Raw genomic sequence first — 15,950 nt, forward strand, 5'->3', positions numbered from 1 at the left:
GATTTTAACCTGACTTCTGGTGAAGACGTTGAAAATTTGCCCTTTCTTTCCGGGCTAAGCGCCTGCCTTAGTATGCACTCAAAGCAGAGGTGGCGGCTCCGCCCAGTGAAAAGCTCTCCACTTGGAAGGATTCCAGGCATCTAGAACAATGGATCGAGTCCTTCTCTCAGGCTTGGAGTACTGGACTCCTTAGGTTGCTAATTTTTAGGACCACTGTGGTAAATTCAAGGGGCTACGCAGAGAATTCCGTAGATATGCGGTCGCCTACTCATTACCCTTGCGAGACAAAGGCATGCCGCGGAGGGCTGCAGGAGAAAGCTCCGACCCAGTACTATTTCCGGGCCCAGACTGCGTCTGCGCGTCGCGCCGCCTAGTGCGTAATATCAGAAGCCAACCAAGTCGCCCTGGCCGCCAAGGCCTGGTGGCTAGAGCGGCCCGTCCAGCTCGCCTCCTCCCGGATAGAGCGTCGCTTCCGCTCAGAGCCGCGTGTGACCTTCCCGCTTGCGGAGCTATGCTGCCGGCGGCGGCGGCGGCGGCTAGCCGCCTGTGGGGGCCGCGGCTTGGACTCGGGGGATCAGCGCTCCGCCTTGTCAGGTATAGCGGTGGGTATAGAGCGCCGTTGTCGGGGCGGCGGGCAGGAAGTAGGTTCGGAGGGAAGGGGTGACGGGCGCCTCGCCACTTTCCGCGGCCCAGCCTGCGGGGCGTGGAGAGGGCGGCTCGGCCTGGGCGACCTTGGGTGCAGGTACCTGTCGTCCCCAGCTTCCCGCCGCTGAGACCTATCGCAGTGGACGGTAGCATAGCCCGAGCCCCGTGCTTTGGAATGCTTGGTGCAACACTGTGCACCCGCCAGGCTGATGTATTTCATTCAGCCAGAAGCCTGCTGTTCTGAGCAGAATTGCAAGCATAATCGTAGGATCCTGAGACCCTTTGGGAAATGTAGGGAAGCTTTTTCAGGTCCCTGAGCCCCAGCTTGTGGATTCTGGCCCCAGTGGTGGAGGACTGAGCACATGGATCTTGTGCCCTCGAGTCTCCCGCGTCTCCGGTCTTCTCGGGTCTAACGGCTGTTTGCATGGGTAGGCAACAGATGCCCGGTGTCTGTGTGGCGCGGCAATTGAGAAGCAGCAGCCACCGAAGGAGTGAAGCACTCGCCGGTGCACCCCTGGATAATGCTCCCAAGGAGTATCCCCCCAAGATCCAGCAGCTGGTCCAAGACATTGCCAGTCTTACGCTCCTGGAGATCTCAGACCTCAATGAACTCCTGAAGGTATTGGGAGAGATCGGCACAGACCAGGACTAACGACCCTGCCTTCCATTTGAATTTTTACCAAATAAGGGTCAGAGGTCCCTGTGTCTTCTGGGCGTGGTTTGGGAGTCTGGTGATTTATCAAATATACTTTGCTAGGTGGTAGAGCCAAACAGGCTTGAACCTCCATTAGTAAGTACATATAGGGGTGGGACAAGCAGCCACTGAGACCTCTCCTCTATCCTACAGAAAACATTGAAGATCCAGGATGTCGGCCTTATGCCAATGGGTGGCATGGTGCCTGGTGCCGTCCCTGCTGCAGCACCAGCCCCTGAGGTGAGCCTCGGCCACAAGAAGACCCACTTCTGTGTGCTCAGTTAACTGCCAGCCTCAACATCTGATGTATTTCTCTTGTTCCTGCTTGAGTCTACAGCTGTAATTAGTGTGTCCCCGCTGTGGGCTCCCCTGCAACAGTTCTGGGAGCTTTTCCGCTGAAGGCATTCAAGATCTTTGTTCATTGATGTGTATTATTATATGTGCGTGGGTGTACATGAGTAGCAGGGTCAAAGGGCAACGTTCAGGCGTTCCCTCTTTCCACGTGGGTTCTGGGGATCAACCACCTGTCTGTAAGCTTTCCTTCCGCCAGAACTACACTGGCGGGAAACACAGTGATCTGAATAGAGGAGGGGTTACCTCAAACAGCACAGTGTCATAAGTACTATGAAAAGGAAGGAGACTACAGAGATGTTGTGGGAGAGTGCCGGCCTCCGCTGCAAGGCACTGTTTTCAGTTGGCAGGGACTAGGGAAGCAGCTTAAATTGGGTAGAGGCTTGGAATTTTGAGGAAGGCCTCCACAAGGTAACAATGTTGACTGAAACTTGAAGGTGATGAGGGAGAGAAAGCAAGTCATGTCTCAAAAAGATCTGGCTATCAGAGGGTTTCCAAGCAATATTTAAAATCTGAGTGGGGCAAAGCAGCATCCACTTTTAATCTCAGCACTTGGGAGGTAGAGGCAGGCACATCTCTGAATTCTGGGCTTTCCAGGACAGTGCAGTGAAACCCTGCTTAGAGACAAGAGGTTTGTGCGCGAGCCACATGTATGTTGGGAACTTAAAGAGGTCAGAAGAGTGTCAGGTCCCTCGACTGGAGTTGAAGGCTGTTGTTACCAGCCTGACATGAGTGCTGGGAATTGAACTTGGGTTCCTTACTTAGTGCCATTTCTCTAGCCCACACTGAACTTTTGAAACAAGGGTAGGGTTCGTTCCCTAAGCCAGAGTGCTTTTGCAAAAGATCATATAGCATCAGGATACAGGCCCAATCCAGTTGTGTCTCTGATGGTGGGGCTCAAAGCTGGGGCCACAAGGTCTCTGCATCAATTAAGAGCACCATGGGCCCACCTGTCCCACTGTACGTCATCTTGCAGGAATAAGGCTAAAATAGCTGTCACATAGCCAAGCCTGGTTTGGTAGCGTGCGCCTTCAAATCCCAGCACTCAGGAGGCAGGTGAGCATGTTTGAGGCCAGCCTGGTCTACAGAGTGAGCCCAAGGTCAGCTAGAGCTGTTGTGCAAAGAAACTGTCCCATCTCCACCACCACCATCAAAGGTTGTATTGTTGTTGTTGTTTTGTTGTTATTATTGTTATTATTATTGGCTTTGTTGCCTGAGGGATAGTCCTGATTTTTCCATAACCATTTATTATCTGCAAAGCATTTCTTGTTCTCCTTGCCTCATAAGTTCCAGTTGCTTGTTACCTGTACATGCTTGTCTGTGTGTGCATGTGGAAATCTCCCACTTAACCTTGTTTTGAGACATGGTCTTTCCCTTGGCCTGGAACTTGTTGGTAAGGCTAGGCTGGGTAGCCAGTGGGCCCTTGATATCTTGTGTCCACCTTCTCAGTGCTGGGTGCCTCATTTCATTCTCATGGGCTCCCGGCATCCACCTCGGGTCCTTAAACTTGCACGATAAACTTGATGAACGTCTGTCCACCCAAGCCCGTTAGTTACTGGCTTTAAGAGATGTAAAGTGAGTCTGGCAGAGGTGGTGCAGACCTTTAATCCCAAGACTCTGGAGGCTGAGTGGAACCAGTCTGATCTACAGAGCAAGTTCTAGGATATTCAGGGGCTACACAGCGTAGCTCTGTCTTAAAAACTCTAGGGGTTGGGGATTTAGTTCAGTGGTAGAGCGCTTGCCTAGGAAGCGCAAGGCCCTGGGTTTGGTCCCCAGCTCAAAAAAAAAAAAAAAAAAAAGCAACTCTAAAAGTGCATGGGGTGGGGTAGGGTGGGGTGGGGTGGGATGGTAGTAAAAGGCACAGAGCGAGGTTTGTCTCAGGTCGTGGTCCTGTGAATGGTCTTCCCGGTATAGCTTTGTGCAGGTAAAGCTCAGGTTATGCTTGGGTCCTACCTGCAGGTCCTGGTGGGGCAGCCTCACCCCTCCTTCCCCACCTTATCTTTGTCTCCACCCCTAAGGCGGCCGAGGAAGAAGACCTCCCTAAGCAGAAAGAGCAGACACACTTCACGGTGCGCCTGACGGAAGCGAAGCCTGTGGACAAAGTGAAGCTGATCAAGGAGATCAAGAACTACGTTCAGGGCATAAACCTTGTGCAGGTAGGGCCCCACCTCAGCCTTCCCAGATGGTGCCAGAGGCTACTTTCTTACCTGGGCATGTTTATGTAAGTGCCCCAGGTTCTGACTGCTGTCTCTTTTAGGCCAAGAAGCTGGTGGAGTCCCTGCCCCAGGAAATCAAAGCTAACGTCGCCAAAGCTGAGGCAGAGAAGATCAAGGCAGCCTTGGAGGCAGTGGGTGGCACTGTGGTTCTGGAGTGACAGCACTGCTCCAAGGACTTATGGACTAGAGTCCCTGGGATCCAGGCCAAGCTGCTCACCCCGCTTCACTCCCAGGCGGTGCGGTACAGTGTGAGCAACAGCTACTGACGCTAGTGACGGAGGTCTCCTGAGAGAGAGACAACATGGACCTACTGTGATGGGGTGGGGCAGTGACAACCTTTGCAGAACTCTCAAGAGATTGCCTTGGGAACTCAAGTGAAGACACCCTCTGGTGGCTACTGAGAAAATATACTATTCAGGCCGGGTGTGTTCAGTGAGTGGTCTGTGTCCCCAGGGCTTGGAGTATAAAGGACCACCTTGAGGCATGTGTATGTCCTGAACCTCACCCAGGCTCTTTGCCCCTGAATGCCTCCCTGTTGTTCATGCTTGGGGTCTGCAGCCATACATCACCTCCCATTGTTGGGGTGGGGTAGCTAATCTCTGGTACCCCATAATAGGCTGTGTCCACCCAGACACAGCATATATGGAGCTGGGTGTAGGGGAGGGGTTGTATCTTGAGGTTCGGATGGGGAGTTTCCAATTAGATACTTGGAGGGATTGTGTTCCTTTGTTGAAGACAGGGTTTCTATATGTAGCTCTGGCTGTCCTGGAACTTTGTCTGGCTTTGAATCGGATCCACCTGCTCTGCCTCCTGTGTGTCAGCACTGCCCAACATGTACTTGAAGTTTTAGAAGTGACAGTGTGATACTGGCCCAACCTACCAAGACAGCCTTGGGTCCAGCAGAGCCCGGCTGGGCTGGGTAGAGGCCGAGCTGTTGACTCAAGACAAGGTGATTGTCCATGGGCGATACACACACTTAAACTTACAAAATGGGAGTTCTGGAGGACTTGGGGCTGGGGCAAGGTGGCAGAAGAGGCTTGTGCATGCAGGCCTTAGACCCTGACCACGCCTGGTCTGGTTGCCCCCAAGGTGGAGTGTGGGGTAGGTATTTTTGTTTCTAGAGCTCTGAGCAGAGCCTAGGAGAGGAACAAGTTTCTTCAGATGGTTTTAAACCAAAACCCAAATGTTCAGTGTCTGAATCTTCAGCTGGTTTTTAATCAAGACCCAAATGTTCAGTGTCTGAACAGAAGGTACCCTCTGGCATTGGTTTTTCTGTTGGAAGAACTTCTGCAGTTCCTGTAAGAGAGCAGAAGAGGGCAGTGTTGCCTTGTGAGGACTGCCTTGCAATTGGCAGCTCACCCAGCTGTGAGCCAGTCCTCTCCATACTACTGAACTAGGAAACTCCAGCTTCCCTGACTGAACTACTGGACTCTGCCTTGGGGATTGCTAATGGCCACACTGTTTGGTTAATGATTGTCCAGCAGCACTTCAGGGCTGTCTCCACAAAGGTGACTACCAGGAAGCCTAGGTATGACTTGCCAGGTCCTGCTACCACCTGCGACATGTGAATGAGCTCAAGAATCCCAGTTTGGACCTGTCCTATGTCATGAAAAACTCACGTCTGCTCTGAGTACCATCTCAGCCCAGGCCAGAGTCTAATCAATGCTGGGGTGATACCAGGCTCATGTTTTCTGAGCTTGAGGACAGATGTGCAAAGGTGGGGGGTGACCGTGGACACCGTTCAGACACTGAACTCCTTGGTCGTTAAGTTAACCTCACACCAGTGATTCTGGACCATGCACTTAGGAGATCTGAAGGCAGCTATAGACCCAGGTATATGGTTGGGCTGACTGGTAGTAAAACTCTTACCTGGTACTTATAAGCTCTGAGCACCTTTCCAAGCACTGCAAGAAAAACACCTCTGGGCCTTAGCTTGGATAAGGTACCTCCCTGACTAACGCAAACCCCTTGGTGTTTCTGGCCATCCCAGCCTTTCTGTACCTGTTACAGATTACGTGTTGGTTCTAGAATACTGCATATGTGTTAAAGGTTTGCCTTCCCAACAGTTTAAGGCCAATCTAAGCCATAAACGTGCTAGATCCTGCCTTAAAGATAAACAAATCCTTAACTCCTGGCCTACATTTTCCAGTTGGGGCTTGTCCTTGTCCTGTACCTTGTAAGCTTTACCCCATGGACTGAGAGGTTTCTGGGCAGTAATGGTTTCCAGCTGTCTCAAGGAAGGGTAGGCTACATATGGTTTTTTTCTTTTCTTTTTTTTCGGAGCTGGGGACTGAACTCAGGGCCTCGCACTTGCTAGGCAAGCGCCCTACCACTGAGCTAAATCCCCAAACCCCGGCTACATATGTATACATCTGTAGCCTGGTCACCTCCATTCTGATCACATAATTAGGCTGCTATTGGATTTGGACCAAATCAGACTAGAAAGAATTGGGCATAGCTTTGTTCCTGTGCTGTGTGAAGATTAGGCCTGCTTCTGTGTCCTAACCCTTGGTCCTGTAGCCCACGGTTCTTACATGATTCTTACATGTAGCTTTGAAGGTGTCTTCAGTATTACATACAAAGCATTGTTTTCTTGCTCAACAGCAACCAGGCTTCCTCTAGCTTACGACCTGTTTGCCGGGCCTGGCAGTTTATGTCTGATGCTTCTCAGTTTCTGGGTAGGGCTGGTCTGTATAGGCAAGACCAAATAATGCTCCTGGTCTCACACCAACTGAGTGGTCAGTCATTCATTTTCCCACCCACCCCACAGTGGCTCAGCTAAGTTATCAGATGTTGGCATCTGGAGACCTGCCCAGACCCAAGCAAGGTAGGCATGTTGCCTGTACCTGCTGTAGGAAAGGAATGGATCCAGTGTGGGGAGTGCCCCTCACTCCCTTATTGTTATAGGCTTCCAGTGTAGGGTGCTTCTGGACTTGGTGAGACATGCCAAGGCAGCACAGCCAGGAGATCTTGTATCGCACAACCTTGGAACTATGATAATAAGCATCTCAGCAAGGGAGGCCACCTAGAGTTCATCACGCTTCATACCTCCCTCACTGCTCCGCGCTGGTTGGCCGGGCTGCATACTCAATTTGGATATTCAGCAGGGTCAGTCGGGACCTGGAGCTGTTTGCCAGGTGTATATTAACTTTGTCTTTTGCCTCAGATAGCTATTGAACCAGAGCTGTAGGGCACGTGTCCTTTTTATTCTTGTGGCCAGACTTAAAGCAGCCTTTGGATTCGGAATTCACCTTGCCTAACAGGTGCACCCTCGAACTAGAAACACGTGGATTTCTTTGCCCATTGTTGGGAGGTAGAGATGGGCTTCTGGGACCAGGCAAACTGGAGCTGCCTCCAAGGAGCCTGAGCCAGTAACTATGAAGAATTCACAGCCCAGAACCCTCTCCATGGTGGCTGCCTAGGGCTGTGTCCACAGCAAGGCCTGAGCTGAGTTGCACTTGGCAGGGACTCGCTGGGTGTAGGCGTGGGGGAGGAGCACTGCTACCCTTTACTAAGAGCCTTTTGTCCCTGATTTCTATTTAATTTGCAAGCTGGCCTCAAGAAGGTTTCCATCCCCCTCTACATCTGGGCGGGGGCTGGGCCCTCGAGGGGGGATGGGGGACAGAGGTCCACTGCTGCAGCACGTGTCCTTCGCCTGCGTAACACACGAAGTCAGCTCCAGGGCGCAAGTTCAGGCTAGGGCTAGAGGGTGCTGGTAGAAAACCAGCCTCCTGATGACTTGAATGGCAGAGCGCCTTCGGAAATGAGACCAAAGCCATAATGTGGAGAGTGGGGGTGGCCATGGGCTAGCTCCAGCAATTTCATGGTCGACTCCAGTGGATAGCCTCTCTCTGTTCTTCGCTGCGGCCGCTTTAAGAGCAGAGGCGGAGTCTCCCAAGGCCGGAGTCCGGCGGCGGGCGGAGTCCATAGGCCCCGCCCCTGGGGCCGCGCGGGCGCATTGGCTGTACCGGGCGCGGGCGCTCGGTAGCACTTTGAACCGGGCGTCAAGCGGCTGGAACCGGAGTTGTGGTGCAGACCGGGGTCGGGCCAGGTCGCTGCTGCTCTGGCCATGGCTGAGGCACGCACGTCTCGCTGGTACTTTGGAGGGCTGGCTTCCTGCGGAGCTGCCTGCTGCACGCACCCTCTAGACCTGCTCAAGGTGAGGCTGAGTTTCAAGGCCGAGCGCGCCGGTGAGCCCTAGGCGCTGGGGACCATCCTGGGCCTGGCGCCTATAAGGCGCCTACTTCGGCCGCCGCTTGACTGCGCACCAGGTAATTACCGCCGGTGACGCCCACGACGGCCTGAGCCCCGGCTGCCCCGCTCTGCGCTGCTGGCCTTGGCCCTGAGGGCGCCACTACGCTTACTTCCCGGTAGACAGCGGTGGAAAAATCCCCGGGGACCCTCTGCAGCTGGCGTCCGCAGGTGACAGACAGCTAAGCCTCAGAGGGGACATCCGGTTCCTCAGTTTACCTGTTAGGTCCCCTCTCTCCCACTCCCGCCCCCGGTCCCCGTCTTAACAGATGGCTGTTAAGCTTCAGCTCTGCGCTATAATACTTGTGTGAACTCGGCCACTCTGAGCCTTTCCTTGGCCACAAACATCGGACAACTCTGGTTAAAGTTGTGCATATGCGCAGGTGTTGAGACCCAAAGACCAGCCTGGTCGCTGCACACCAGAGCACTTCCACTGCCGGGTGCTTAACACCACCTACTGTGGGGGTTGGGGGATGGAAATCAAGGCAACAGGCCGGGTGGTGGTGTGACCTCGGTCATCTGCTTCTGTTTGATTCGTTGCTATATTGGGATCAGCACCGTCCCTCGTGAACTAGGAGATCCTCAATTCATAGGGCTCTGACCAGTAAGATTGACCACCTCACCCCGAGAAACAAATGAGACTCGTGGTTTTGTGTAGTTTTGTTTTGTTTTTTCCTTAAAATACTTTTAGTGCAAACTAAGACAGTTTCTTCCTGTTCCCCAGGGACATTCTCGGGGAATTTATTCCTGATTCTGTCTTACCACAGAGAACAAAGAACTTAACCCACTCTGCCCAAGGGGTTCTGGCTGTTACTTCAGCCTGTGGGCGAGCATTCACCCTGGCTGCCACCTCCCTCATACACACACACACACACACACACACACACACACACACACACACACACACGATTGGCCCCTGAGGTCTGAGCTGGTGGTCCAGCCTCAAGCAGTTTCTACTAGCTCAAGCGTCTAAACTAGTCTCTGACTCCTCTCAGGGACTGAATTTCCTAAGAAAGGTAATCACTTTTCTTTCTTTATCATTTATTTGTAGCCCAGGCTTACCTTGAACTTGTCCTGTGCATAATGCTGGCTTTGGACTCCTGCTTCTGCCCTCCATGTGCAGAGATTTCAGGCACCCATTATCCCTCCCAGATAGCTTTTCGAATTACTGGCCATTGGGTACACGTGAGGACTGAAACCTCACGTTTCCTGGGAGCAGAACAACCAGGTCCAACCCCTGGGCATTGCCTCTGTCATGTATTATATCAGGAAGAGGAAGGTACTGATTGTTCTAGGAGGAACTTCTTGACTGTATTTTCCTTTCCTAAATGTACCTGCAGCCTTCTCCGTCATGGGGATCGATCGGGCTAGCTCGCTAACCCAGGCGTGGGCCCTGGAGACTCATTCACTTCACTCCTAGACAGTCCTTTTGGGTGTTGATAGACTGTGACGTGAAAGTCCCAGGTGGTCATTCACTGTTCAAGTGCCCTCTGGGTTTCACTGCTTCTCAGCCCCACCCCCACTCGGATGTTCTCTCGCTGCCCCGAGGAATGAGAAAGACTGCTGTGAACGCGTGACCACTGGGACGGGTGCCAGTCGACAGTGGGCAGGGTATCCCAGTGAAGACTGCTCACGGAGACCATTCGAAAACTTGTATGATTTTGTTTTAAGAAGACAGGATCTTACTCTGCCTCAGACTGACCTCAAACTCATGATCCTCCTGACTCCACCTGGGTGTTAGCATCATGTGCCTGAGCTACTTGGTCAGCTCTGAAAAGGTGTTGTGAAAAGCTTCGTGTCCTCATGCACAGGAGCTGTGATCCTCACAGCCACCGTTCCTTGGACAGCCCTTGACCCTCCTCTGTCCCTCTTGGTCTGTGTACTACTGGAGAAGGACGTCCCAATGGCAGAGCACCAGGCCCCCTCTGCCCTCACTATCTTAGCTCTTTCCCTGTGGCTTTGTTGCAGGAGTGTGAGCGTGCTTGTGGGGGCCACATTTTGGCTGTGCACAGGCTTCTTTGGAGTCGGTACCAGGGCTGAGACAGGAATGGGCAGGGCCAAAGATTCTGAGCCTGACCTCAGGCCACCAGGACAGGAGAGGCGGTGAAGCAAGGCCTTGAGGGCTGTAATTGTCACTACTGCATTTACAATTATAGATCCAGGACTAGGCACACCCCACTAGCCTTAGGCCCTTTGGAACCTCTCTACTGCCCTGCCTTGGTTTCCACCCCTCTAGGTAGGGATGCTGACGGCACCAAGTCCACAGGGTACAGATCGGGAAATAATTGATTGATCCTGGCAGTTACCTCATCAGAGCTTGTGTGAAGGCCCAGGCAGTGGGCTCATTGCAATCTTGTTTCTAACAACTGGTGGCTGGGTCAGAGCTTTGCTCTACGTGGACATGACACACCCTCCCTGCCTATGCACAGGTGCATTTGCAGACCCAACAGGAGGTGAAGCTTCGAATGACTGGAATGGCACTGCAGGTGGTGCGAACCGATGGCTTCCTGGCACTCTACAATGGCCTGAGTGCCTCGCTGTGCAGGCAGGTGCGTGCCTACGTCTTGGTTCTCTGGCAGAGTTCCTAAAATGAAAAGTTTTTTTTCTCTCTTGTTGATGTCAGTTTCCTAGGTCTTGGAACCAGCCCCTCAGGGGCTGTCTCTGGGGCTCAGTCCTGTGAAGGAGCCTTAGGGAGCTTCAGCAACTTTCTCTTCCCCCTTCAGATTTATCACAGATGAGACAAAGGGTGGGTGCGCGGCAGGGGGCTGCCTTCCAGTTTCATGAGGGAAAACTGAGGCTGAAAACAACTGGGAACAGCTCCTCTGGGTTTGTGAATCGGCTTGGCTATTTGCAAGCTCAGTGGCTTTAGAATGGACACTGGGTGTCCCCATGGTCCATGGGATGATGACAGGGCCGGGTGGAGTGCCCAGTCCTCTGAGCCAGGCCCCCTCCCCAGATGACCTACTCCCTGACCCGGTTCGCTATCTACGAGACCATGCGGGACTACATGACCAAGGACAGCCAGGGGCCTCTCCCCTTCTACAGCAAGGTGTTGCTGGGCGGCATCAGTGGTGAGCACTGGGTAGTCAGGGCAAGGGCCGGGCAAAGGCCCGGGACACAGGGAACCATCGGGCCCTGACAGGTATATCTCTACAGGTTTAACTGGAGGCTTCGTGGGGACCCCAGCAGATTTGGTCAATGTCAGGTTTGTATGCGCCTCTCCTCCCGCAAAGTCAAGGCAAGCCTTTGCCCAAATTACTCCTAGACTCTGCAGTACACTCAGCCTGGGCCAAACCACTCAGACTCTAAGCCTGGGTTTAGCCAAGTCCTATGATCCTTCCCTTGGGTAAGCAGTCCCGCACTGCTGACCCCAGGCTGACCTAAGACATGGGAGCAAATGTATGTCTAGCCCACCACCCACCCCTGCCTGTCTTACCGTTTCAGGATGCAGAATGACATGAAGCTGCCCCTGAGCCAGCGCCGCAAGTGAGTAGGGGTGGGCTTTGGCCAGGTGGGGGACAGAGGTGAGAGGCCAGGCCAGGGAGGACACCCCTCACCCCCTGCACAGCTCTGCTGTCACGTAACCAGAACTCCCTGACTTGCTCGTGGGTCATATGGAACAGGAGACTAGTGGCTCCACCACACACAGTCACCCTGGGGTCACTAAGGGCTGTCGCCTGGTCCCCTAAGACATTTATGTTCTTTCCTGTGGGAAGAACCTCACTAAACAGAGTTTGTCCCCACACCTGCCTGCTGGAACCTGCTGACACCAGGACTGTCACATAGGACCTCTTGGTAGCTGAGGATAGCCCTAGTCAGGTGTCTACAAATGCACGGGCACCCAAGCCTCAAAGCCCTCTGGGTAGGACACATGAGAGAAGAGCTCACAGCCTGAGGTAGGAGGCTCTCCTTTTAGACTCCAGGCTACCCCTGGGCACCACACGGGGCTTTGGGGTCAGCGTGTTCTATAGCAGCTCCTTGCCCTTCCTGACAGTGTGGTGTCCCTTCTTCTCATAGTCTGAACTACCTCACTTTTTCTTTCACCTGTGGGGATCCAGGCTGTTTCCAGTGTTGTCTCCCCTTTTGCTCAGGTTGTCCTTGAACTATGGTCCTCCTGGTTTGTCCTCCACAAAACTAGGCTGGTCCACTTTCTTCCTTCTAACTAACCTCCTTCCCTCCCGCCTTCCCTCCCTCCCTTCTTCCTTCCTTCCTTCCTTTCTTCCTTCCTTTCTAGTTTCTTATTTTTATTTAATTTTGGGATAGAGTCTCATTTGGTAGCACAGGCTGGCCTTGAACCCTTAACAAGGTACCCATTGAGTACAGTGTTGTTGCAAGAGTTGTGTGGCCCACAGTGGGGATGTGGCTTTTCCTGGGGTTCCCTGCAGAACAGAGGGATGTGGTGAACCTCATCAGTCCATCTTTGTCACCAACAGCTACTCTCACGCCCTGGATGGTCTGTACCGTGTAGCCCGTGAAGGTGAGAAGGAAAGGAATTTTACGTGATTGTAAACATGTATGAATTTGGGGGTACATGTTTACATATATGAGCTGGTGATCTTGGGGTGGGAAAACAGCCTGAGGAAACAGGCAGGGTGGGCAGTCAAGGGTAATGTTGGGGTGGCCTGAGGTGTAGACTGATGTCACCTGTCACTTCTTCCTGCAGAAGGCCTGAAGAAGCTCTTCTCTGGAGCAACCATGGCATCCAGCCGTGGGGCCCTCGTCACTGTGGGCCAGGTAGGGGTCCTGTGCAGGATGGGGCTTATGGACAAACACATATGTCCTATGGCCTGTATCCTCGGAGATTAATACAGCATAGCAGTGAGCTCTGGGAACCTTGGGGAGGTTTGTGCTGTCCTGGGAGAGGGTGGGCACAGGTGGGCTCAGCCACAGCCTGCGTCTGACTTTGAGGCAGATCCTTACCTGCATGTCCAGGTGTGATAATGCAGGTGACGGCAGGTGCCAGCGGGTGCTTACTCACTGTCAAATGTTGTCCTGCGAACCCTGTCCACTACTATCCCTGGTTTGGGGGGCTTCTCTGGCCATAACCATCCCCATTTCTACATGCAGCTGTCCTGCTACGACCAGGCCAAGCAGCTGGTTCTCAGTACTGGGTACCTGAGTGACAACATTTTCACCCACTTCCTCTCCAGTTTCATTGCGGTAAGCGCCCCGCATGGGGATGGGGCAAGCCTGGCACAGCCTCTCTTAACCAAGTTCACAAGTTAGCCCAGGCCAAGACAATTCCTGCCTCACCTCTTGGAGACCCGGGTCTTGCAGCCCTGGGACACTCAGGAATGGAGAGAAGGGTTCTTTTAAGGTGGCCTGTGGGTAGGGGTGCGGTGAGGGCTTGAGCATGCCCCAAGGACCGTTGGCAAATTGCCTCCCCAGGGCGGATGTGCCACATTTCTCTGCCAGCCCCTGGACGTGCTGAAGACTCGCTTGATGAACTCCAAGGGCGAGTATCAGGTAAGACCAGGCTGCATGCTCCAGGGCTGGGCAGGGTTCCTGCCATCTATAGCCGTGCTTGAGGCCTCCTCACTCTCAGCCCTGTACTCTTATCCCAGAGACGGGTTTGGTTCCCACTGGGGCATGGGAGCCTAGAGACAGTTGTCCCCTGCTCCTTTCCATTGCTCAACTCTGGGTAGCACTTGCCTGGGGGTGGGGCTGTACTTTTCCAAGGCCTTGGCCTTGGTTTTTATTTTACAGAGGAAGCCATTCACTTCACACAGTCAGTAGAATCTGACCAGTGTCTTGTCTTGAGCCAGTGTGGTTGGCTATCTCAGGAATCCATCAACTTGGCCGAAGTGACTTTTGTTCTTCTGTCCCTAATCAATGACATTCTGAGCTGCTTTCAGTTCAGGCTCCTGCCATGTCCCTGGGAATGCTCAAGAGCTGCGGTGCCCTCCTGTGCCTGGAGGGTTCATCTGTGCCTTTGAGTGAGAAGCCTCCCATCTCCTTTGACTGTTTCTTGCAGGGTGTTTTCCATTGTGCCGTGGAGACAGCAAAGCTTGGACCACAGGCCTTTTTCAAGGTGTGTGGGGCAGTGGGGCTGGTGGGCATGGGAGAGCAACTAGCCTGGGTCTCCTTGGACCTGACCTCTCTCCCTCTGGCGTCTCCACCCAGGGTCTCGTTCCTGCGGGCGTCCGTCTCGTCCCCCACACCGTGCTTACCTTCATGTTCCTGGAGCAGCTGCGGAAGCACTTCGGTATCAAAGTGGCAACCTGACACCGCCAGGGACACCTGGGCTGCGCTCAGTCGCTGTGCTGAGCCCCTTGGAAGAGTAGGAAGGGAGTGGGCTCCCTTCCTCCTTGGCCTGGGCCCGTGCTGATCCCTAGCAGATTCCTGTTCTTCCCACCCTTGGGCTGCTGGCTACGCCTTCCGACCCTGCCTTGGCCCCACTGAAGTGGCACCTCTGCCCTACTGGCTCCCAGGCTCTCCCCACTGGGACGTCCCATCTTCCTACCCGATGATTCACTCAGAAGAGGTCTGGCCTGGCTGGTGTCACTGTCCCCACCTCCCTGGCTGCTACCCTGCCCTGCCTGTCAAGCCCGGAGAAGCTGAGTACACTTCCTGCTCCTGCTGGCCCACTGAACAGCTTCCACCCAGGACTTGGGTAGTGTGGCAGGGTACAGCCCCTGGCAGCTTCTGCTTACCAAATGACTAGAGCACGCACGCACACACATACACGCATGCACTTACGTCACAAGAGGGACCACCGTGCAGTGTTCTGGAAGGTAGTGCCTTCAGGAGAGGGAACAGGGCAGCAGCACAGATCACCAGCAAACGCCATGACCGCGGAGTCCGGAGAAAGTACCTGGGGTTCCCTGTGCACCTCCCGTGCTCAGCGTTGGCTGCTTTAAGAGTCAGTTTTGCGGAACCCTCCTACTCAGCAGCCACTACCATCATCAGGAACTGGCTGTGTCCCTCATACACCTGTGCCCTCCCTTGCCTGGCTTCCCCCAGGGCCAGGGGCTCATGCTGGAGCTGGGGCTATGATGGATTCATTCTATGTGTCCTCCTAGGACCTGTCTTCCCGTATGGCAGGGGTCACCCCTCACCATCCCTCAGGCTTCAAAGCAGCCTGTTTTCCCTCAAATTGGGGTTGTGTGTATATCAACGTGAGGTTGGGCCCTGTGCCCGTTTGCCTCCCCTCAGCACCAGGCCCTCACCCAGGAGGTGCAGGAGGTGGCAGTGGGCCCAGGGGCACTGCCTACATCTCTCTTCAGGATCTAATAAACCAAGTGGCCTGGGAGGCTTCTCTCTTCCCTGCACACTCCTCACCCACTCCGGGGCTGGCAGTTCTTTGAGCTTCTTCACCACTAAGGACAATGCTGTCTTGTCACTTTGAATCCACAAAATCAGAACCACTTGCATGGTAGAACCTATGGGGAGAATTCTTAGACAGTGGGCGGGAGGAAAGGGAAATACCAACAGCAGCAGGTCTCTCTAGAGCCAGTCCCATGCAGTTGGTCGCTGGCCAGCCAGCATAGAATTGAGGATGCCCTGGGGTCTATAATGAATGCCAACAGACTGAGAGGCCCAGGCTATGGCAGTTGTACTGGCCTAGGCTGGGCCTAGGAGTATTCCAAGTATGTAAACAGAAGCAGGATGTCAGCTAGGGGTACCAGGACCACAGCTCTGAATAAAACTTTACGCTTGGGTCAGAAGAAACCCAACTTCAGGAACCACAGCCCAGGTGCTATCGTGTCATAGGTAAACTCCAGAATACCTAATGACTAGACCTTGTGGGTACCAGGCTCTACGGTGTTGGGCCAAACCCTGGGCTTGGCCCT

General features: G+C 53.8%; 2 protein-coding genes across 3 annotated transcripts; both read left to right on the forward strand.

The window, feature by feature from the left end:
- Window positions 1–292: 292 nt before the first annotated feature.
- Mrpl12 (mitochondrial ribosomal protein L12) lies at window positions 293–4,796 on the forward strand. Its single transcript, NM_001029900.1, has 5 exons — window positions 293–594; window positions 1,078–1,264; window positions 1,493–1,579; window positions 3,709–3,846; window positions 3,948–4,796. Exons 1-5 carry the CDS (start codon window positions 293–295, stop codon window positions 4,062–4,064), a joined length of 831 nt encoding a protein of 276 aa, NP_001025071.1. The 3' UTR covers window positions 4,065–4,796.
- Window positions 4,797–7,942: 3,146 nt separating this feature from the next.
- Slc25a10 (solute carrier family 25 member 10) lies at window positions 7,943–15,442 on the forward strand. 2 transcript variants are annotated; one of them, NM_133418.2, is made up of 11 exons: window positions 7,943–8,065; window positions 10,587–10,706; window positions 11,114–11,228; window positions 11,314–11,362; window positions 11,602–11,643; window positions 12,591–12,634; window positions 12,821–12,891; window positions 13,225–13,317; window positions 13,546–13,623; window positions 14,132–14,188; window positions 14,281–15,404. In NM_133418.2, the coding sequence occupies exons 1-11, from the start codon at window positions 7,976–7,978 to the stop codon at window positions 14,380–14,382; spliced, it is 861 nt and encodes a 286-aa protein (NP_596909.1). In that variant the 5' UTR covers window positions 7,943–7,975; the 3' UTR covers window positions 14,383–15,404. The 2 variants fall into 2 exon arrangements, with proteins under 2 accessions (NP_596909.1, XP_017452466.1); XM_017596977.3 differs by lacking the exon at window positions 7,943–8,065 and adding an exon at window positions 8,207–9,935 and having other exon boundaries at window positions 14,281–15,442.
- Window positions 15,443–15,950: the final 508 nt, after the last annotated feature.

Source organism: Rattus norvegicus, chromosome 10 (genome assembly GCF_036323735.1).
Source record: "Rattus norvegicus strain BN/NHsdMcwi chromosome 10, GRCr8, whole genome shotgun sequence".
Taxonomy (NCBI): domain Eukaryota; kingdom Metazoa; phylum Chordata; class Mammalia; order Rodentia; family Muridae; genus Rattus; species Rattus norvegicus.